This window comes from Arachis ipaensis, chromosome B06 (assembly GCF_000816755.2).
Source record: "Arachis ipaensis cultivar K30076 chromosome B06, Araip1.1, whole genome shotgun sequence".
Taxonomy (NCBI): domain Eukaryota; kingdom Viridiplantae; phylum Streptophyta; class Magnoliopsida; order Fabales; family Fabaceae; genus Arachis; species Arachis ipaensis.
This window is the reverse complement of record NC_029790.2, coordinates 129,770,406-129,792,245: the sequence shown is the minus strand read 5'-3', so window position 1 is coordinate 129,792,245 and position 21,840 is coordinate 129,770,406. Positions and strand designations below refer to the sequence as shown.

At 38.0% G+C, this 21,840-nt stretch overlaps 4 protein-coding genes across 4 annotated transcripts; 3 read left to right on the top strand and 1 right to left on the bottom strand.

Annotated features, from left to right (window-relative positions):
- On the top strand, positions 3,904-4,638 carry LOC107647498. The gene has a single exon (XM_016351569.1). The coding sequence runs from the start codon at positions 3,904-3,906 to the stop codon at positions 4,636-4,638; it is 735 nt and encodes a 244-aa protein (XP_016207055.1).
- Positions 4,663-5,403, top strand: LOC107647499. Its single transcript, XM_016351570.1, has one exon. It carries the CDS (start codon positions 4,663-4,665, stop codon positions 5,401-5,403), a length of 741 nt encoding a protein of 246 aa, XP_016207056.1.
- Positions 11,116-14,010, top strand: LOC107605116 (probable histone H2A variant 3). Its single transcript, XM_016306867.2, has 2 exons — positions 11,116-11,410; positions 13,392-14,010. Exons 1-2 carry the CDS (start codon positions 11,303-11,305, stop codon positions 13,686-13,688), a joined length of 405 nt encoding a protein of 134 aa, XP_016162353.1. The 5' UTR covers positions 11,116-11,302; the 3' UTR covers positions 13,689-14,010.
- LOC107605117 (carbon catabolite repressor protein 4 homolog 6) lies at positions 14,207-21,834 on the bottom strand. Its single transcript, XM_016306868.1, has 16 exons — positions 21,720-21,834; positions 21,175-21,634; positions 20,392-20,558; positions 19,980-20,045; positions 19,434-19,486; positions 18,907-18,988; positions 18,730-18,761; positions 18,062-18,143; positions 17,251-17,343; positions 17,123-17,155; positions 16,949-17,037; positions 16,559-16,851; positions 15,662-16,455; positions 15,363-15,448; positions 15,037-15,121; positions 14,207-14,681 (listed from the first exon to the last, which is right to left on the bottom strand). Exons 1-16 carry the CDS (start codon positions 21,828-21,830, stop codon positions 14,601-14,603), a joined length of 2,607 nt encoding a protein of 868 aa, XP_016162354.1. The 5' UTR covers positions 21,831-21,834; the 3' UTR covers positions 14,207-14,600.

Below are 21,840 nucleotides of genomic sequence, written 5' to 3'. Positions count from 1 at the left end.
CTTAAAAAAGTGAATTTTTTTTAGATAATTTTTCATTATAATAAATCATCTTTGATGTATTTTTTTTATATCTGTATCACAAGACCTAAATCTTCTATGAAGAGAGAGAACCAAACCATCATACAAGAAGAATCAAATATTACAAAAAAAAATTTCACACCAATAGAATTATTGAAAGAAAATAACAAAGCCAATAAATTACAAAACAAGAAGAGAAATAGATGACAAGAGAAAGTAGAGAAAAAGAAAAAAATGATGAAAGAAGAAAGAATCCAACCAACATAGAGAAATGAAAAACAAAAAGAAGAGAGAGATGAAAAACAAGAAAAGAAAAGGAAGAACAAAGAGAAAATACATAGAAAAATAATGGAGAGAGGAGAGAGAGGTCCACCGCTACAATGCACGACTGATGGCGGCAATGTCCCTCCAAGACGGAGCCTCAAACGAGAGAAAAAGTGTTAAGACATTTTCTTTGACTATGCTAGATAGCCAGAGATGGTACTCCTTGAGTCATTTCCTGCTACCCATTTTTCTTAGGAAGTGTGTGAACCATTACTTTATTATTCAGATTTTATTTTTATGAAAATTAAATATATCTAAAAAAAATATAGGAATTGAAATAATAGTATTTTAATTTTCTAGAATCAAATTTGTTTAAAAATAACTTTTTAAACTTTGAACCAAATATGAGAATATGATATTTCATTTTAAAATTTTTACGAATTATTTATAATTCTCCCAAGTCCCAACCACGCAAGAAGTGGATCCTCTCTAATAAAGAAAAAACTGGATGGTGTCAATTGTGATCTCTCACCCTTCAATGCTCTCTCTCATATTTAATTCTGGCCCCACTTATAAAGTTAATGGTGAGAGATCACACTGCATTTCCTCAAGTGTTAAAAAAACTGGAGAGGATCCATTTCTAACCACACACACCCTTAAGACCATCTCCATCTTTAGTAGATAACTCATTTTAATTCCTATTTATGACCCATCTGTCATAAAAAGTAACTTCACATCAACTTTTACGTCATAAACAATAAATAGGAACTCAAAACATCTCTCGCTTCTCCGTTAAAAAGAACTAACTTTAGTCCATATTATGGTTTCACTTAATTAATTAATTAAAGTAAATAAAATTAATATAGTTACTATTTTTTTACAATAATATTATTTAAATTTATAAATTATTAATTAAATAATTAATATAAATTATTAATTAAGTATAGACATAATTATTTAATTATTTAATTATTTAATTAATTACGATTTTATATAAAAGGGTCATGAGAGCGAGAGAGCGTGGGGAGTGGGGAAACACCGGGCAGGGTCGGCTTATGCATGCTCAACATCTAGTTCGGGATTCAAGGGTTTGGAATCGAGAAAAGTTTTTTCAATTGGAATAGGACTCTTTCACCATCTTCGTGGACAGACTACCGGGAGACATATCGAAGCGGGAGTTGTTTGGTTGTTCTCTTGGACAGGGAGGATCAATGACATTTACTTATCTAGGAAGACAATGGGTGGCTTGGTGTACTTGTTTGCGTTTATCCTGTATACTACGAAAGGTGGAGCGTTGAAGGCTATTTCGGATATGAACCGAATGCGCTTACGGGAAAATGAGATTTTTGTTAGTGAGGCTAGGTTCTGGAGGGGTGACTCCAAGGGGAATAATGGCCGGGACAGTGCTGGTACGATGATAGGTGCTGACAAGAGGGTGGTTGTTTGTGGGAACTCTGTTGATAAGGAGGAAAATTCTGGGGCAGACAGGGTGGTCGAGTGTGAGTCAAATGCCAATCTGGACAAGGTTCAGTTGGACGCAATTAAGAGTGATCCTCAACAATGGTGTTGGCCGAAGGTTACAGAGGACACGGGGGTACGGGTCATCCAAGCTTCACTGGTAGAAAGTAATATGGACTGGTTGCGGCGGAGCATTGTTGGTAGTACTCGGAAAGCTATTGATTACAGCCGGTTGAACGCCATAGCTCGACAGGAGTGGCCCCATGTAGTGCAGGTTTGTGAGTTGGGGGCTCACAAAGCCTTGCTAATATTCGATAGTAACCACCGGGCGGATGAGGCTCTAACGTTTACTATGAATGGCCTTCTGAAATTTTTCTATCGTGTTTGTCGTTGGAGTGAGACTGACCGGTGTGATAGGAGAAGAGTCTGGATCAAGTGCAGTGGGATACCGATTCATGCATGGTCCGAAGATACGTTCTGATTAATTGGTAAACAGTGGGGAGAGGTGGTGAGTTATGATCCAGCAACAATTTCGGGAGTGTCTTTCAGCGTGGGACGTGTGTTGATTGATACGGCCAGGTATGAGGTAATTCATGAACGAATTAGTATCTCTGTTGGAATTGATATGTTTGATGCGTTTGTCACAGAGGTGGGGAGTGGAGCCTATGCTTCCCTGGATCATGAGACGAATATTGGTAGGGGAGGTAACCGGGGCCTCGTTATTGGAGGAGGTTGTGCTACTGGAGGTCGTGGATGTACTGTTGAGGATGCTCGGGGTCATGAGCAAAGGGTGAGCTGGGATGCAGCGGCGGAGTTGATGGCGGGGACAGCAAGGGAGGAAGAGCCGGTGAAGGGTCGAGATGTAATTTCCTCAGAGATTTTGAATGAGTGGAGTAACAAACTTTTAAATTTTGAACCAAAGAGGGATACAATCAAGGCAGTTATTTCCAGCGTGACGAAGGCTAGATGTGCGGAGTCTTCACCGAACGATGAGGGCGCTGACTCAGAGAGGACTTTGTCCTGGGATCTGGCAACGGGGAGGGAGGTGGCTGAAGGGGACGTCACTAGTGGTAGGAGATGGGTGGGTCCAAGAGAAGTTCATGTGACTCCTTCGAGTGGGGTAGCCCAAAGCTGTTCAACGAATTCTAAGGATATTCAATTAGGCTTGCAGTTTTGTAGCCCACTTGATGGGTGTGTGAGGAGGCGGGAGTTGGGCCGGGCTGATTGTCAAGTGGCGCAGGTAGTGGGTCGGGTCCAGCCTGAGGTCTCTGTGCATGAGGGCACGCGGTCAATAGGTGGTGCCTACCAACAAGATGCCAATGACTCTGCAAGAGCCATGGAAGGGCATGCAGCGTGCAAGGAGGTGAGACGGGAGGAAAGGGCTGGTCCAGGGGACGCATTAGGGTGCTCGCGGATGGCACCTGCGGTGGTGCACGAGGAAGGGGATGAGACGCGATTTGCCTGTGGTGGGAGGGGGAAGCTGCTTCGGGTGTTGGCAGGCAGCGTGGCTGCTGCTGAGCGACCGGAGCCCCTGGTGGCAGTTGAGGAGATTGGCACAGATGGAGAGGCGGGGCGGATTATTGTGGCTAGGGATTTGGGTGAACAGGGGAAGGTTTGACATGGAATGGGGGCTCGGTCTGGGCTTGATGGGTACGGCGAGGATGATGAGATTCTAGTAACCAATTGGAAGTGTGATAATGACCGAGTAGTAGGAGAACATGGTATTGCTGAGGAATTGGGTGTAGCTATAGAAGCACAATACGCTGGGGGGTTATAGTGCCAAGAGAGCTTGGCAAAAGGTAATACAGCGGCTGACCCAGTTACCGGTGTAGCGGCCGGTCTGTCGGTGACATTGGCGATGGAGGGATCGGGGGAGGGGGTATTGCTGGCAGGTTTAGAGCCTTACCCACATGTTGAAGAAAGCGACGGTGCTTCGGAAACGTCTAGCACCAAAAGGGCAGAAGAAATACAAGAAAACAGAAATGCTTGGACCCTGGCGGTGGAATCTGGAGCGGTGCCTTATGATCAGGAAGAGGATATAATGGCGATACTCCAAGCATAGAATGAGAAGATCGCTTTGAGGAAGAAGCTGGCTAAACAGAAAGAAAAGGCTAGAAGAAGTCGTCCAAAAAATAGGAAACAGGTGTGTACTAGTGTTTTAAAATGACTTTTGCATCCTGGAATGTTCGGGGGTTGGCAGGGACTGGAAAATTGAGTATAGTCAAAAATTTTAGAAAGAAGTTCAATGTGCATGTGCTAGGCTTAATAGAGACAAAGAAAGAGGTGATGACTAAATTTGAGGTTGTGCAGTTGTGGGGTAATGATGGAGTGGGTTGGGAGTTTGTGGAGGCAGAAGGTGCTTCTGGCGGCCTGTTATTGATGTGGGATAACACGGTTTTTAACTTAAGTAGTTGCTATAAAGGCGCTAGGTGGCTATGTGTGGATGGAGTGCTGTTAAAGAATAATTTTCGGTGTGCGTTCTGTTTGGTGTATAGTGAACATGATAGGGAGGAAAAGCTTGTAGTGTGGGAAGAGCTAAGCTTCTTGTCCGGTTTATGCCAGATACCGTTCTGTTTTATGGGGAATTTTAACGAGATTGTTCAAATGGAAGAACGACTGGGGGCCACGTCTCTGCCAAGGTCTGCAGCAGAGTTTAAATCTTGGGTTCATGATATGGAGTTGATGGATCTAGTTTCATCTGATAGGTGGTTCACATGGTTCCAGGGCCAATCATGTAGTCGTATTGACAAGGTCTTGGTTAGTTTGGAATGGTTGGAAGAATTTCCTGAAACAAGGTTACGAGGAGGTCCAAGAGGGTTGTCAGACCATTGTCCAATGATTATGAACGTAACTAGGTTGGGAGGGGAGCCGAGACCGTTTTGGAGCCTGGATTCATAGTTTACTCACGATGGGTTTTTGAGGATGGTAAAGGAGGAATGGAGGAGCCTCGGGAAGATTCAGTTCATGGATAAATTGAAGGCTATGACGGTCCCGCTGGGGAGATGGCATAAAGAGCAGTTTGGAGATCTGGACATAAGGATTGACAAGTTTGAGGAGGAGATCAGGAAGGTAGATGATATGGTGAGTCATGGAGTATATGATGGAACAATGGAGGCGAGAAGGAAGGCGCTTGTGAGCTCTTGTAAGAAATGGTATATCAGAAAGGAAATCCATTGGAAGCAGATGTCACGGTCTAGGCATGCTAAGGAGATGGATAAAAACACTAGGTACTTCCACAATCTCGCATCGGCTCGTAGGAGGAACAATCGGATTGAAGCTTTACGGATCCATGGGAGAGTAGTAAGGAATCAAGCACGGATCAAGGTAGCTATAAGAGATTTCTTTAAAGAGTTGTATCACCAGGAACCTTCACCTAATATTGGGATCCGGGATGGGCTGGTTAGGCGAATAACTGGGGAGGAGGCAGCAGAGCTGGAGTTGATGCCAAGTGCAGAAGAAATAAAGGCTGCAGTGTGGGATTGTGAGTCTTCAAAAGCTCCTCGAAGTGATGAGTTTAACATGAATTTCATTAGGAAGTGTTGGGTAGAGATTGGAAGGGAGTTCACGGAAGCAGTGTTGGGGTTCTTCCAATCAGCTATGATACCTAGGGGCTCGAACATCACTTGGGTGGCGCTGGCACCGAAGTTTGTCGGAGCTACATAGATAAAAGATCTTCGGCCAATTAGTATGGTGGGGTGCATTTATAAGGTCATATCTAAGGTGATGGTTCGAAGGATGCAACATGTGATGCCAGGTTTAGTAGGCGAGACTCAAAGTGTTTTTGTGCAGGGCAGGAAAATCCACGACGGGGCTTTGATAGCGTGTGAAATTGTGCATTGGCTAAAGTCCAGAAGACGAAGCTCTGCAACTATTAAACTGGATTTTCAGAAGGCGTATGATCGGGTCAAATGGAGCTTCGTCGACATCGTTCTGCAGAAGATGGGTTTTGGATATCGTTGGCGGAGGTGGATCAAGGAGTGTGTATGTTCTGCATCCATGTCAGTTCTTATCAATGGAGCTCCCACTAAGCCCTTCAAAATGGAAAGGGGGCTACGACAAGGAGACCCTTTATCGCCCTTTCTGTTTGTTAGTTGTTGATGTTCTTCATCAAATGATCGGAGAGGCGGTGAGGAATGGCCGCATACTTACGCTCTTGGTTGGACGGGATAACATTGAGTTGTCACACTTACAGTTTGCAGACGATACTATTCTTTTTTGCCCTCCAGAGGAAGAGACCATAAAGAATTACAAGCGTCTACTGCGGTGCTTTGAGCTGATGTCGGGGTTGAGTATTAATTTTGAGAAGTCAAGTTTCATTCCGGTTATCTGTGAACAGCTATGGACGCGGAAGTTGTGTTGCTTGCTGGATTGTAAGGAGGCAGCCCTCCCTGTTCGGTACCTGGGCATCTCATTGGGAGCGAATCTGAGGCTTGTGAAAATGTGGCAACCAGTGATTGATAAGGTGGAAGACAAGCTGAGCCTGTGGAAAGCAAAGACACTCAATAAGGCAGGTAAGCTGGTGCTCATAAAATCTGTCCTTAATAGCTTGCCTATATACTATCTGAGCTTGTACAAGATGCCAAAGGCAGTAGCAGAGAAGTTGATTTCCTTACAACGTCGATTCTTGTGGAGTAAAGAGGATGGGAGGATGGGGATGCCACTAGTGAGGTGGGAGGTAGTGATGGCGCCTAAAAAGGTGGGGGGTTTGGGAGTAGGAGATGCAGTGCTTCGGAATACCGCTCTTTTGTTTAAGTGGTGGTGGCGGTTTTCGAAAGAGGAGTGCCCCCTTTGGAAAAAAGTGGTATGTTCTTGTAATAGGTTTTCGAAAGAAGAGTGCCCCCTTTGGAAGAAAGTGGTTTGTTCTTGTAATAGCATGAATCCTTCTGAGATGCTGCATGGGCAACCTGTTCCCAAAAGAGGGGGTCCTTGGAAAGATATCTGTCAGCTTCAAATAAGAGATCCACAAGTTAGAAAGACGATGATCAGAGGCCTATCAATGGAGGTTGGGAATGGCAGAACAACCCGATTCTGGGAGGACGTCTGGCTCCCTGATGGGGTCTTGAAAGATCTTTTTCCAAGACTTTTCTCGGTCTCGAATCTTAAAGGATCTGTTATAGGGGACTGCGGATTTTGGGATGGGTTGGCGTGGATATGGAGCTTCCAGTGGAGGAAACAGCTGTTTCAGTGGGAGCTGGAACTTTTGAACCACCTCCACGAGATACTACACTCGGTTAAGCTAACAACAGAGAGAGAGTATAAGGTGGTTTGGAAATTTGACAGAACTGGTATTTTTTCAACTAATTCCTTTGTGAAGGGGTTGCAGGAAGCAGTTCTCCCGGAGGAAATACCTAGCTATAGCTTCACTAGTGTTATTTGGAGGGGCTTCATCCCGCAAAAGGTTGAACTGTTCTCTTGGTTTGTCTTGATTGGGAGGGTGAATACTAAAGAAAGGCTTTCCGGGCTAGGGGTTATTGGCCAGCTCGATAATATGTGTCCTTTATGTTGCAAGGCTGTTGACTCAGCTGTCCATCTGTTTCTTGGCTGTGAGCTCACTTGGCAGGTGTGGTGTGCATGGCTATTCGCCCTTGGAAGGTCCTGGGCCATACCAGGAACACTGAAGCAACATTTTGAGAGCTGGACGCATGCTTCACATAGAAAGGTTGAGAGAAAGAGGTGGTTGATTGGATTCTTTGCTGTAATCTGGGCAATTTGGCTAGAAAGGAACGATCGTGTCTTCAATAATCATGGCTTAGGAGTGGTGGAAATCATCAACAGGTCCTTTTCGCTATCCGACGAGTGGCTTGGTGGTACTCCCTTTGGTTGTTGATGGCAATGCCGAAGCTGACGAGGGGTTGATGGCTTTGTATTTAAGTTGTCTTATGTTTCTTATCTCTGTTTGCTCCACCTTGTTGTGTTGAGCACTTTTTAATTCAAAAAAAAATTATTTTTATAATAACTTGCCACATGACAAGTTATTATTGGAAGGAGAAAGTTCTTGTTCAGAGGCACTCATTCCTCTTGGATAGTTTACAGGGACTCTCATTTTTTCTCCTCTAATAATTGGTCTATGCATTTGTCAAAAAGAAGGCTTTAATTTTGTCCGTTGAAGGTGCTCTAAGAAAATACTTCCGTTCTAGCTTCATGTTCATCATGAATTTTCGTTTAATTATTCTAGCGAAAAAGATGAATATCTGCGGGTATTTATAAATATTATTTTTATAAAAAGAGTAAACTACCAAAAATGCATTTGAAAAATTTTGTTGCCGACAAAAATACATCCAAAATTTATTATCGATAAAAATACTATCAAAGTTTAAAAACACAACAAAAATGTCCAAAAAGAATATTTTTTTTATAAGTGACAAACGACTTTTGTATTTGATAAATCGTTTATACATTCAATTCAAAATTTTATAGGAATATTTAGATAATTGTTTGCAAAATACACAAAAAAAAATGAGATAAAAATTTGATCTCTATATTTTATTTTATTTTTTAAAGCATTATTAGTTGTTGACAAAAAATACAAGATATATACTTAAAGAAAAATTACCAAATTTTAAAGATAAAAATATCTCATTTTTTAATTATGCATGCAAAAAATCACATCAAAATTCAAATTTTAAAGTATTTTTTGAGAATACATATTTAATATTAGACATTTTTATCATATTTTTAAATCATTTAAAGACATTTTTGTTGATAATAAAATTTAAGTATATTTTTATCAACGACAAAATTATTTGAATGTATTTTTGGTAATTTATCTTTAAAAAATTTAAAAAATTGAATACAAAATCATAATCCAATACAATTCAATAAAATTTAACATAATATAAAACAATCCAATCATAATGTAACATAATCTAATAAATCTAATATGTATAATTAAAATAAATAAAATAAAAATAGTTTGCAATATATAAAATAGCATGATTCACCTTAATAAATAAGGATATTTTAATAAATTTAAGTTAGCGAAAATTTAACAAGCCCCTATAAAGTAGTTACCTCTATTCTTATTTTTGTCTTTATTTATTTGTGAGGTGAGGATAAAATTTTTAGATATGAATAATTTTAATATGAAATACGATAATATTTAATCATTTTAATATTTTACATTGCTATAATGATAGTATAAAATGTTATTGATATTTTATAAAAAAAAAATATTTTTTAATTATAAAAAGACAAAATATTAAAACGTCATTGACAGGCTAATTTTTTTTTGTATGAAAAAAATATTGGTGTTTTTGTTGAAAATGGGAGTATTTGGTGTAATTACAGATGAGTGGATTTTTTTGGTGGGAAGCCAACACGTGGGGGGCGTGTTGCAACACGTGGGGGGCGTGGTGGACACGTGGCAGCATTCTGGCCAACACGTGGGGAGCGTGTTGGACACGTGGCAGCTCCTTAGCCAACACGTGGGGGGCGTGTTGCAACACGTGGAGAGCGTATTGAATGATTTCAATACTACTGTAATACACTTCAAATATCAATATTCAACCAAAACACCATCTCTCTTTCCATATTAAAAATAATTTCTCTTTCCATATTAAAAATAAAGGGCCTGCTACACATACAAGTAAAAAGGCCGTACAAATTTTACAAGTTATCAGCCCAAACTTCATTAACACGCGCATTAACTCATTTTGAATGGAGCATAACTACACGCGCCCCACTCAAACGGTTCCTCTTCGTCTTCGTCTTCTTCTTCTTCTTCCTCTTCCTCTTCCTCTTCCTCTTCGTTTTTTTTTTCCGATTTTCATGGTTTCTGAAATTCTTCTCCCTCTTGTTGCACGTTCTTCTACCTCTTACTCTTCTTCTTCTCCTTTTCTTTCGTTTCTGCACGTTCTTCTTCCTCGTTTTCCTCTTCTTCTTCTTCTTCTTCATTTACGTCTTTTCTCTCTGTTTTCTCTTTTTTTCGATTTTTCATGGTAAAATCGTTTTTGAAGAAGAAGAAGCAGCAGAAGATGAGGAGGAGAAAGAGAAAGAGTTCTGAATTTTCTTAAATTCTTTGGGTGTATTTTCTTAAATCCTTTGGGTGTATTTCTATAATCGTTTGGGTGAATTCTTGTAACCGTTTGAGTGTATTTTCTGTAATCCTTTGGGTGTATTTCTGTAATCATTTGGGTATATTTGAGTGATATCTGACTAATATCTATGAGTGTATCTGACTCATATCTATGGGTGTATCTTACTGATATCTATGGGTGTATTTTTCATTTCAGAAAAAATGACAAGTATTACAGAAATACACCCAAACGATTACATAAAATACACCCAAGAGATTACAGAAATATACCCAAACGGTTACAGGAATTCACCCAAACGATTATAGAAATACACCCAAAAGATTACAGAAAATACACCCAAAGGATTTAAGAAATACACCCAAAATCATGCATAATTCAGAACTCTTTCTCTTTCTCCTCCTCATCTTCTGATACTTCTTCTTCTTCAAAAACGATTTCAGAGCTTGATGTCAAAAAACAATAGAAATCGAGAATAACGAAAGAAGAAGAAGAAGAAGAAGAAGAAGAAGAAGAAGAAGAAGAAGAAGAAGAAGAAGAAAAAGAAAGAAGAAGAACGTGCAGAAGAAGAAGAAGAAGAAGAAAAAGAAAAGAAGGTGCAATGAAGAAGAAGAAGAAGAAGAAAAGAAGAAGAAGAGGAAGAGGAAGAGGAAGAAGAAGAGGAAGAGGAAGAAGAACGTGCAGCAAGAAGAAGAAGAAGAAGGTGCAATGAAAACGTGCCGTAACAGTATGTGGAGGAACTAACGTCAACGACGAAGAACAAACCAGTGAGAAAGGGGGAGAAAAGAACGATCGAAAAAGAAGGAGAAGAAGAAGGGATGTAGCGCGTGTAAGGAATGTAGCACTTACAGCGAATTTTGGGGATTAAAGTTTAATTGACTTGTAATACTTACAAGCCCTAATCACTTATACGCAGAGTTTTTCTCTAAAAATAATTTCTGTCATTGACACTTTATAAACACCTACAATAATATATATCAGATGGTTTAGATCATCTTTAAGAATTTCATCCTTTATAATCCAATATATACAAATAAAAGTTCATGAGACGAATCTCTATTTTCGTGTGAATTTTGCAAATCTATTGGTCATTTTTACAAATATTTATTTCTCGCCGCCTTTTCACTATCCCTAACTATCTTTTTAATGTATCACTCAATTTTTAAGCCCAAATTAAAACATTAACCCATTGGTAATAGGTTTTGGGATTTTAAAAAGGACTAAAATATTATTTTAGTTTTTAATATTTAAGTTAAGTCGTAATTTTATTTTTAATATTTGAAAGTTAAAACATCTTACTAAAATAAAATAATACATTTCAATCGTTAAAGATGAAATTAGGATAAATGTGAAATTCTTTAAAAAAATAGAAGGGGCAGTTCGGTCTTGTTAACTTTCAGTTTCGATCATTCTCAACCCTTTCTCTCTCTCTCTCTCTGGCTCTTGTTTCCGACTCGTGAGAACTTAGAAAGCTTGGAAAGGTCGATCCCTCTATAAGGCCGTGTTTGGTGGTTGCTAGGAGAAGGACGATGTCAGGGAAAGGCGCAAAGGGTTTGATAACTGCCAAAACCCCCGCACCAAACAAGGACAAAGATAAGAAGAAGCCTGTTTCTCGTTCCTCCAGAGCTGGTCTTCAGGTTCCTTTCTTTTATTATTATAATATACTTTTCGCCATTTCAGATTTACTTTTCTCTCGTTTCTATTTAATTTTTTTTTCTGTTAAACGTTCGCAAGTTCTGAAATTATTTATATCTTTTGTCTCTTTATTACTATTGATTCATATTTTGTTTGTTCCTAAGTTATGGCTATAACTTGCTATAGCTGTAGTCTATAGTACATTAGATTTATTAGCTTCTGAATTATAATTTTCTAGGTGCTGTTTTAGTAACATTTCTCAAATTTTTTTTTTCTTTTTCTTTTTGTTAATGTGATTAAGGATGTTCTTGGTTAATTTGGTTGTGCTTTGGAAGGTGGAAAATTGAAGCATGAAATGAAACTAATTTATGAAAGGATGAAAATGTTGTTTTTAACAAATGATCCTCTCAACTTACATATATGAATTATGCGAATTAGTTGCTGTACATTTTGTGTGTTCTTGAAATTTTAGTTATTTTACATCAATTCTATGAAATGATGAAGGGTCTTTGTTTGCCTTGTAGATGTATTTCTTTCAATATGATCCTTTTGTATGTAAGATTCTGCTTTTTTGGTCATTGATTCTATGAATTATGCGAAAAGGCATCCTATCTAACTTTGACACTTACTATGTAGTATAATAATCTAGTTAAAAGATAGAGCAGGTCACGGTAGGTTCACGATAGAAGACGACGAAAACTATCAATAAAACCATTTATTCACACGAAGAATTGATTGGTGAAACCCAGCTGAAGCTACAACTGTGATTGAGGAAGGAATTCTAGAGTCTTCCCTTCTTGCCCTTAGGTAACAACTTCCACAACTGAACTCCCTCAAGACCCTATTTGTAATTAATTGGCCCTAAGTAACTCAACCAAATCCATTCAGCTTCTTCCATTACATGCTATATACAATTTTCACATGCTAATTCTAATTGTTCTGTCACTGCCATATACTGTTGTCACCTTGGGACCTGGCTCACTGCTCACAAGCCTTATTCCATAATTAGGGGCATGCCATGCTATCATAGTCAAATGCAAAACGAGGACCTTACATAGTGTTTGGAAGTCGCCTATGGTCACAAATATATAGACAGTACAGAAACCTATTCTGTAGCTGAGACTATAACATAGAAATTTTCTATGTTTGGTCCTTCCAGCAATGAGGACAGTACAGCAAGACAAGTAAATAACAACAATAACAAAACCTGTGTTATATAGTCGGTTCCAAGTCCGGATAGGAGGAGGCTTATGTTAGGCCTTCAACAGCCATCGAAATTTCATGAAATGGACCAAACATTGGAGACAAGACAATGAGACAAAAACAACTTCTGATAATATTTTTATAAATATTTTGTATTTTCATCTTTATCCTCACAATTTTATATTCAAATCTTAAAATGACATTTTTACACTGTCTCGTCTCCAAATGTTAGAATTACTATCAAACACACATATGTATCTATTGCCTCTATTATGTCTAAGGGACAACTTCCAAACACAACCTTAAGGTGCTATTAGTTTCCATTTCCACACCTCAGTTGTTATAGTGAGACATTAAGAAACTGTAAAACATTTACTTTGTATGTATAAATTAAACATTTATGTAAAATACTAAATGGGAAAGAAAGGGGAAAAAAAAACATTAAAACCTGTGGTGAAGCATGGAAATAAGATTTATGATCTTGAGAGTCCACAACTTCACATGGTCCTTTAAAGAGTAAAGACTTTGCCTAAGCTGTGATTATTGAAATAGTTGTATGATGTTCGTGTGCAATTCTATTCATAACCAATGCTTTTTCGGTTAATTAATGTATTCTTGTGTGGCATGTACAAATTGTACATATACACATGTTGGGCTTGCAAATATTTGTGGATTATTGGTACAAAATCATATGATAAACTCCTATTTTTGTTCAGTAATTTCGTATTTATTTCTGTAAATGTGTTGGGGTGTTTCATATTATGTATCTCTTTTATCCAGTTCCCTGTTGGACGTATTCACCGACTCCTGAAGTCAAGGGTCACAGCTAATGGAAGAGTTGGTGCCACAGCTGCAGTGTATTCTGCTGCTATCCTTGAATATTTGACTGCAGAGGTGCTAGAGTTGGCTGGCAATGCAAGCAAGGATCTGAAGGTAAAGCGTATAACACCGCGACATCTACAGCTTGCTATTCGAGGGGACGAAGAACTCGACACACTCATCAAGGGAACAATAGCTGGTGGTGGTGTTATTCCTCATATTCACAAGTCTCTTATCAACAAGTCTTCAAAGGAGTGAGTGGTACATATCATTCGGAATTTCGGATCAACATGGGAGAAATGAGTTTCTTTTTTTTAATCTGTAAATTTGATGATATCTTGATTTTGTGGATAAGTTGCTTCTTGCATTAGTTTGATCCACCCTTGGAGGCAAGCTGAAAATTTCTGGTTTCCTTATTTATTATTGTATTAACTGACCTCTTTGACTAATGTGCCCGGTACTTCAAGATCAAAATATTGCTCGTCTCTTGAATTTGTTCTAGGTTATTTTTTGCATTGGCCAAATTGTAATCTGGTGCCAAATTCCTGTTATTTCTCATAAATTCAGTCTGTTCAATTTAAATTTAATTTGCTCGTTTCTGCAATTTACAAGGTCAGTTGCTGAGATGTATAAGCAAATTTAGCGGGATTTCTTTGTTCAAGAGAGGCGGTGCTAAGTGAAATGATCAGAATAAGTGAACAATCATTTGATTTGATTCTATTTAAGACCATAAAATCTGTTTTGCTATATAGAGAACATGAAATAACACAATCTGAAAGGAGTAATGAGATCAGGAGAACAAGCCCCGCAATCCTTCCATTTGATCACATTGTAGTAATCATGCAATTTAGTCCATACGATGTGATTATGTGGCACATTCATTTCACCAACAAAAATAAATCTTACAAAATATTAGCTCCTTCCATTTCAACTTATTGCCTAACAACTCAATATTATCAAAATCATGCAACTCATTTAAGATGTACAACATTAACTTGATCATCGATATACTTAATACATAAATTTTACCCCAAGAAATAAATAAGGCTGCCATTCGTCTCTGCCTTTGTGTAAGAACAATTGGCCGAGAGTGGAAAATTTTGCCCGACTTAGAACCACTTCTGATGTCAGAATAGCAAAAAGCTCCCGGGTGGGCGAATCAAAGTGCCATTAAACATCATTGCGGACTTGGGTACCATCTTTTAAGATTGCCAATTCTGAAGCCAAGGCAATGTGATCACTACCCCATTTCTATGTACAGAATGAAAAGTAGAAAAAATATTAGAAGTCAAGGTATACATTCCAAGCCACAATATGCAAGATCAGGGCAATCAATTAAGTATCTTATTATCGATAAGGGGAGTCCATCTCAACTATAATCATTTTTGGTCATATGTAAATGTAATGTGCTGAAACAGGGCCTTGATAAACAGGTATTAGTGCACCACCCACCCAGACAGGCTAAAACTACTGATACTGAAAGGGCGTGGCTAGTCATAAACTGAACATAATTCATATTGAATCTTAATTCAAGAAGACTTGTAATAAAGGCCATAAATAAACCTATCAACCTGCAAATTTTCACAAAAAACCACAGTTTTGTTACCTTTGTTGGAAATCCAGGAGTCCATTCCATGGCATGTTTAGGTATTGGAGCGAGAACTCTGGTTGTCTGCAAACCTTCGGACCGCCTACACAACAGATCAGGAGAGATGTATATTTCTATCAGCTGCTTTTGCCCAGAGTAACGCATGCAAAAAATGCAAAATCAATTTTGTTGACAGCTACTTTATACTGAAATTTTCATGTCATAACTCAGCAATGAAAGTATTGATATGCAAGAATATCGCAATAAGACTTTTCAATTGCTATGAATTCGGAATATAATAAGCAAAACAGTGGTTGTAAAACTATAGCACAATCAGCACCTACCAAATGTAGTCAACAGTGCCCAAAAAGCATCTATTATAACTGGTCACCAGGGGCTCTCCATGGGGGTCTCTGGTCCCTGAAGAATCCTGTAGGCATGACAAAAGTGCAAATACAATAAGTTAATATGAAACAGGAGCAAGTTTAGAAGAAATATGGAAATGCAACACGTGGGGAGCTTCTATTATATGAAAGGTAAGCTTCTATTATATGAAATGCATGAGTCAGCTGATCATATAAAAAAGAATGGACAGAAAATAAAATAAGATATAATTGTGTAAGAATCCTTGTCTGGAATTTACCATAGCTTCAGTATATGTGCTCCTGAGTGGTAAAGGATGCTCTAGGAATGTGCACTCTGAATTTCCTGTTGCTGTCTCTATGTCCATTGGGGTCCAAAATGAGGGGTTGTAAGTGGTTCTCTCAGCATTAACATATTCAGAAGCTGAGCTTGAAGACAAGTCACCATCCACTTCATTGCTTTCTGCAAGCAGCAAGTTGGAAGCAGATTCTGATTCCTCAAACTCATATGATTTTTCAATATTTGATTTCATTGATGGACCAAGATCAAGACTCACACCTTCTTCAGTGTTATAAAAGGATGATATGAATGCCGTGTCATCTTCCATATTTTCATTGCCTATGGTTTTATCTACCTCATCAAAGAACAATTTCTCTAGTTTTTCTTCTAGTGGAAAGTCAATGTTGGCGGATTGATGTGATTTATCTACTACTACAGAGGTTGATGAGCTGTTCAATTTGTCATTGGTGAGAAGCTCATCAGATGGTCTTTCTCCGCACCCAGTATCAGGTTCTTCAAAAGAATCAGAAACTGGATTCTGGCTGGATAGTGGAGTTGAACAAATTTCTTCATTGAGAATATTTGTCGACTCAAGATCTATATTGACCCTGGAAGAATGATCATCTTCCTGGAGAGACGTCGAGGAGCATTCAGACTCCAATTTTCCATTTCCTTCAGGAAAATGTAAGCTGGAAATTTTGCTTGATGATTCTTGCTTTGAAGTAGTGACGGCATCTGATACATGTTCACTTGATGCTCCTTGATTTAAACTTGGGACAGTATCCAATACATGTTCTGTGCATCCCAAACCAATTGTATTAGAATGAATTGCATAAAGAGCTAAGGTCAAAGTACAGATGTCAATTATCTCATCATTAATGATTTAAGCGGATCATACCTTCACTATAAGTAGGATTTGACTCTTCAATGTTTTCAATTTCACCAAAAGTCTTGCAATGATCAACAGCAGTATCCTGTACATCCCTTCTTGCATATGCATCACTCTCCTTATCATGCTGCACATTTGTCAGAGACTTATCAGGCATATGCGAAATAGTGTCAGAAAATTGATTCTCTGAACTGTTACTCTTGGAATCTGGATTCTGCATGTCTGACAAAGAATTATTTTGTTCAATATTAACTTCCTTGTCACCCCCATTAGATGCGGTCTGAACTGAACCATTAGCAGATCTGTCACAGCATTGTTTTGTAAGATTTAGCATATATTTCTCGTGAAATGCAAGATCAACTTGTTTCATCACAAACACAAAAAAACATAAAAGCCTACCTTGAATTAGGACCATAAAATCTTGATGCACAAATTACAGCAGAAGCTTGTCCTGATACCTTATTCCTATCTATTCCAGACAAATCTAACTGCAAAAATATCAAGATCTCATTTTTGTTGTTTTGGCCGTGTCAGTAATCAACACAGGATACAGTAAAGAACTAAAGCATATACCTTCTGTTCTGAGATATAGTTGTACAAAGGACTCTGAGACAAGATAAAGAATATTAATGTCATAAAACCTGTAACACCATACAAAATGACAATGACAATGAATGAGAAGAGATAAGAGAAAAAATCACCTTAGGGGTGCAATTAAAATCGCCACAGATAACAACAGGAGCATTATTCCAGAGTTCAGAAACAGCTTTAGCCCTATCAATTAGCACTCTGACCTGTTGAAGCATATATAGATGAGAAATCATATACAAGAGGAATTTAGAATCATATTTTCAACAAAGCAGCAGCTAGCAGAGTCAGCTATGAAGAACTGATATCACAAGTTCAAATAGAGACTGAATCAGAGATAAATGAGATTGGATATACTTTTCAGTGTTCACAGCAGTTCTGCTCACACGACACACATATTCATTGTTTCATTAAATTGCATGTTTAAGGGACCTTAGCTTGCATTGACTGAAGGATAGTTTGATAATGAATAATTGCAAGAGATGCTTACACTAATGGGTCTATAGGTGGTACAAATGAATATAGCTTGAGGCATTATAAAAAAAACACACTAAGATTTAAGACATGACAGTCTTAATCTATATGCTGGATGTCCAGACTCCACTTAGAGGAACAAGGATTAGTTGTTGCTGTAGTAATCCATCCAAAACAGAACACTATCACGTAAAAGGAGGGCTTCATCAAGACGGGAAAATAGAGTATTTTAAGGTATAAAATGGAAAATTAAAGTTAATTGGCTGAAAGTTCAATCCTGAAACTAGCATGGTAAACATTTAGAACTTCAAGGTTTCAGACAATTAAATACAACAGTAGCAACAACTTCTTATCCCATTAGGTAGGATTGGCTACATAGAATAAATGACACTATTGGATATAATAGAAATTAATAAATGAATAAGAGCCTATGCAACAAACAGTAGTTACCTGGCCAAGCTTAATTTCTCCTCTATTAGGATTATAAAGCACATGAATGTTACAAACCACAACTTTACTTGAACCTTTCGTGCTGTAGAATATTACAAATATGTTATAAACATAAAAAAGAAAAATAAACCTAAAAAAAATGAATAATAGCTAAAAATATCAAAAGAAGGAAATCCACAAGGTTATGAATGCCTCTAGTCAAGTGAATAAACTTTGTATTTATCTTGATATATGATTAAGGCTCAAGTCAAATAACCTTCAGTCAACAAATTAAACTACTGTGGTATACTGGTATACCGTATACAAAGGAATCTACAGTGCCATAATTATCATACTTGAATATCTAATACCAACATATTGAACTCCGCTGAGACTTAACATAACTAGGCTGATGATATTGCCACTTCTATTTTCGATAATGCCACTCCACACATGATTTTTCGAATAGCATTTTTGCATGAATTTGTAAAGAGTGACATTATCAAATTAGGAGAGCAATATCCATTTTCCCTTAACTATTGATTAGTATATATCCAACGAAAAATAGGAGGCTGAAGGCTCTTTCTTCCAGTATAAATAGAACTCGAGATACTTCCACTTACTCAAAAACCAAAAAATATAATAGGAGAAAAGTTCAAAGTCATGTAGCCAAAAAAGGGGGAAATCACCTTGACGGGACAGATCCATTTTGAGTTTTGAACTGTTCAAAGGAGTAGAATACAAATAAGAATTACAAGAAAATTAATAAAGGAGTGAACATTTAAGATAAATAAGGATTCTCAATTTGTTTTAACAGAAATTGAACTAGGCAAAGCAATTACAACTAGAATGCGAATACAATATACCTCTAGTACACATATCTGTGCAACATTATCTCTAAGTCCCAGCTTATTAAACTCAATGCATTCTTCATATAACAAATTGAACCTATAATCAGGATAAATGTGATTATTAATTACTACATGAAGAAAATTACAAATAAAATTGATGGATCCTCTTTCCCACTGCCCAACCCACATACATCAAGGGGCATTAAATAAGTGCAAAATGGACATTGGAATCAGAAGGAACAAGATCAAAACTCCCTAGAAAATAGAACAGAAAATACTCAAAGCATACAATTAATTAAGGTGTACCAGAGATAATGGCTTATATAATAGAAAAATGTGTATAGTTTGATACTGCAAGACCCCAGATTATGCATCATAGTACCCCGCCAAATAAGGTTACATAAGTATACCCAATAAAAGAACTGCAAAAGATAATTATGAGTGACAAAAAATTAACCTAACAAAAAATGAAGCATACACAACTTTGGGAAGCAAAAAACAAAATAAGAAGAGCATTATTGCAAAGCAGAGCTGTACAGAACCTTGATGTTCGCCAAAAGATTGCACATCCATCAACTGGATTGCCTGTACGCATCTATAAGGAGACTGAAATGCTGTTAGACTTCTTTATACACAGAATTTTGAAAAAATGGTGTAAAAATCAAAATAAGGATAATTACATGATGATGTTGAAGTTAGTCTACCACAGGTTACTTGGTTACAACTTGTTGATTTTAAAACTATGTTGGACATATTTTAGAATCTTGGTCAATCTATCAGTTAAATGATATGAAGCAATGGAACATGGATGCTTATCAAGTGAAGCATACTTCTTTTGGTCTTAACTATCTAAGAACAGAACTTGTACTCTACATGATCATAGAACCCCATAGGACAAATTTGAGAGTGACCTATTTATAAACAAAATATCACATTATCTATAAAAGTAAAAAATAAAAAAAGAAACCTCAACTAAACCATACAAGCAAATCCTGAAACAAATCAATGCTTATAAGAAATGGTACAAGCTGTATTGAACAGAAAAGTTTAACAATATGAATGCTCAAGACAAATAGCTTCTAACCGACCTTCCAGCAGCCACTGTAGCCCTTGAGCTTCAATTCCTCGGCCAACTCATTAAATCTGTCAACCTCCTGGAAGTGATAAATATGAAATCAGAAGTTAATACTGTTTCTAAATCTATATCAAGTGCAGGCTTGCAGGACAGAAGGAACAAAAGATCCAAAGACACAAATTCAGTAGTAAGTGAAATTTCAAATCTTGTTTGAATTAGATGTTGAATATATGATGGAATGTTAATCTCAATATCTGCCATCAACAATTATATGAAAACATGTGACTTCCAGGTAAAACATATGTGGTTCATAGAATTGTTACAGAAGAAGAATCAAATCTTACAGAAGAATATGATCACAAAAATGTTATTCAGTAAGCAGTAAGCATTGCGGTGTAATAAACAAGTTACAACAGAATGATAACCTGTAAACACATGATATCAGCTGACCACAAACCAAGCTCAAAAATTAGATTCTTCTTTCTCCACTGCCAGTCCAATATGTGTCGTGGTATGTGGAAGTAAAGTTTACTCCGGTGGTCCAAAGCAAGGTAGTCAGCCAATATATTATAGGACACAATTATAAACCGTTCTGTCGAGCATATGGGAGGATTAGAGAAAAGAAAAACATATGTTATATTAGCCTGATGATATTACAGGAAAAATAAATTGTTATATTATAGGAGCAACGAAGTGCAGGAAAGTAATACATAAATTCTCCTCTCATCAAATAACGGTCAAAGCATTGCAAATTTTCATTTTTTAAAAACTTTTTGTTTTATTGTGGCATGCTTTTAGCTCCGCCCTAAATCATAACAAAAGATAAAAGTAGTGAACCTTCCAATGCTCGTTCCTTTGTGTTTGATTCAAAACAAAACTTGTTGGTTCAGATAACATTTGCATCTCAAAATCACAAGCTAAAAAGTGCCATGCTTTGAAATTGTTGAAGGTTTGATTTCTGAAGAAACAAACTTTTTAACATGCTTGCTTATGCTTCTTTCGCAATAACTTCTTACAAATGAGAAAAAAAAAAGTTTTCTGCAGATTGACGCAGCTTCTCTTTTTAATCTCAATGTAAGTAATTGCCTTCTCATTTCTCAAGATTCATATTCAGGTTCTGCAAGCATGAACCACTTCTTCCTAAACCCTAAAATTGAACTTGCAAATAAAGTCACAAAATCACTTCTTGCATAATATTATGAAGTTACCACAATGAGGAGGAGGCGACGGCGCTGTTGCAAGTTCCCACTCTCGATAGTCCGGGGGCCGTGGGCGGAGATTCTGCAGCGGACGAAACGCTGGCCTGCGGTGATCATACTGCGGAGGCGGTGGCCGAAACTGCGGCGCAGGGTGGCGAAATTGACAGTTTTGAAGCTGAGGCGGCGAAGGAGCCCTATTATAAGACTGATACTGAAGCTGAGGCGGCGGAGGAACCCTATTATAAGACTGATTCTGAAGCTGCGGCGGCGGAGGAACCCTATGATAAGACTGATTCTGATACTGCTGCTGCTGCTGCGATGGTGTTTGGTTCGAGAATCTTCCTCTCTCTCCTCGCCGGATTCCCAAATTGGTGTCGCGTACTGACCGGAAGTGATCGTCGCCAGTAACGTTCTGTCCTCTCCCACTGGAGTAGGAGCGCCCGGAGAATCCTCTCCCACGTCCTCGGTACTGCACACAGAGAGAGAGAGAGTTAGAATTAAAGAGCGCATTGATGTTTTGTTTACTATGTAATTACGAGAGAGAGAGATTGCACATGGTGGCACGAAGACATAATTAAGGTGGTAGTGAGGGCAGCTGTTGAGGTGGCGTCGGCGGCGGCAACGGCGGCGGCGAGCAGATGGTTCGGCGAAGGAGTGCGTCTCATTGTAGGAGAG

Coding starts and splice junctions, on each gene's coding strand:
- LOC107647498 (XM_016351569.1), top strand. CDS start 3,904: ATGACTTTTGCATCCTGGAATGTTCGGGGGTTGGCAGGGACTGGAAAA.
- LOC107647499 (XM_016351570.1), top strand. CDS start 4,663: ATGGTAAAGGAGGAATGGAGGAGCCTCGGGAAGATTCAGTTCATGGAT.
- LOC107605116 (XM_016306867.2), top strand. CDS start 11,303: ATGTCAGGGAAAGGCGCAAAGGGTTTGATAACTGCCAAAACCCCCGCA. Junction 11,411..13,391: donor CCTCCAGAGCTGGTCTTCAG/GTTCCTTTCTTT, acceptor TCTTTTATCCAG/TTCCCTGTTGGACGTATTCA.
- LOC107605117 (XM_016306868.1), bottom strand. CDS start 21,830: ATGAGACGCACTCCTTCGCCGAACCATCTGCTCGCCGCCGCCGTTGCC. Junction 15,449..15,661: donor GCACATATACTGAAGCTATG/GTAAATTCCAGA, acceptor TCATGCCTACAG/GATTCTTCAGGGACCAGAGA. Junction 14,682..15,036: donor CTCCTGGATTTCCAACAAAG/GTAACAAAACTG, acceptor TTCTGTACATAG/AAATGGGGTAGTGATCACAT.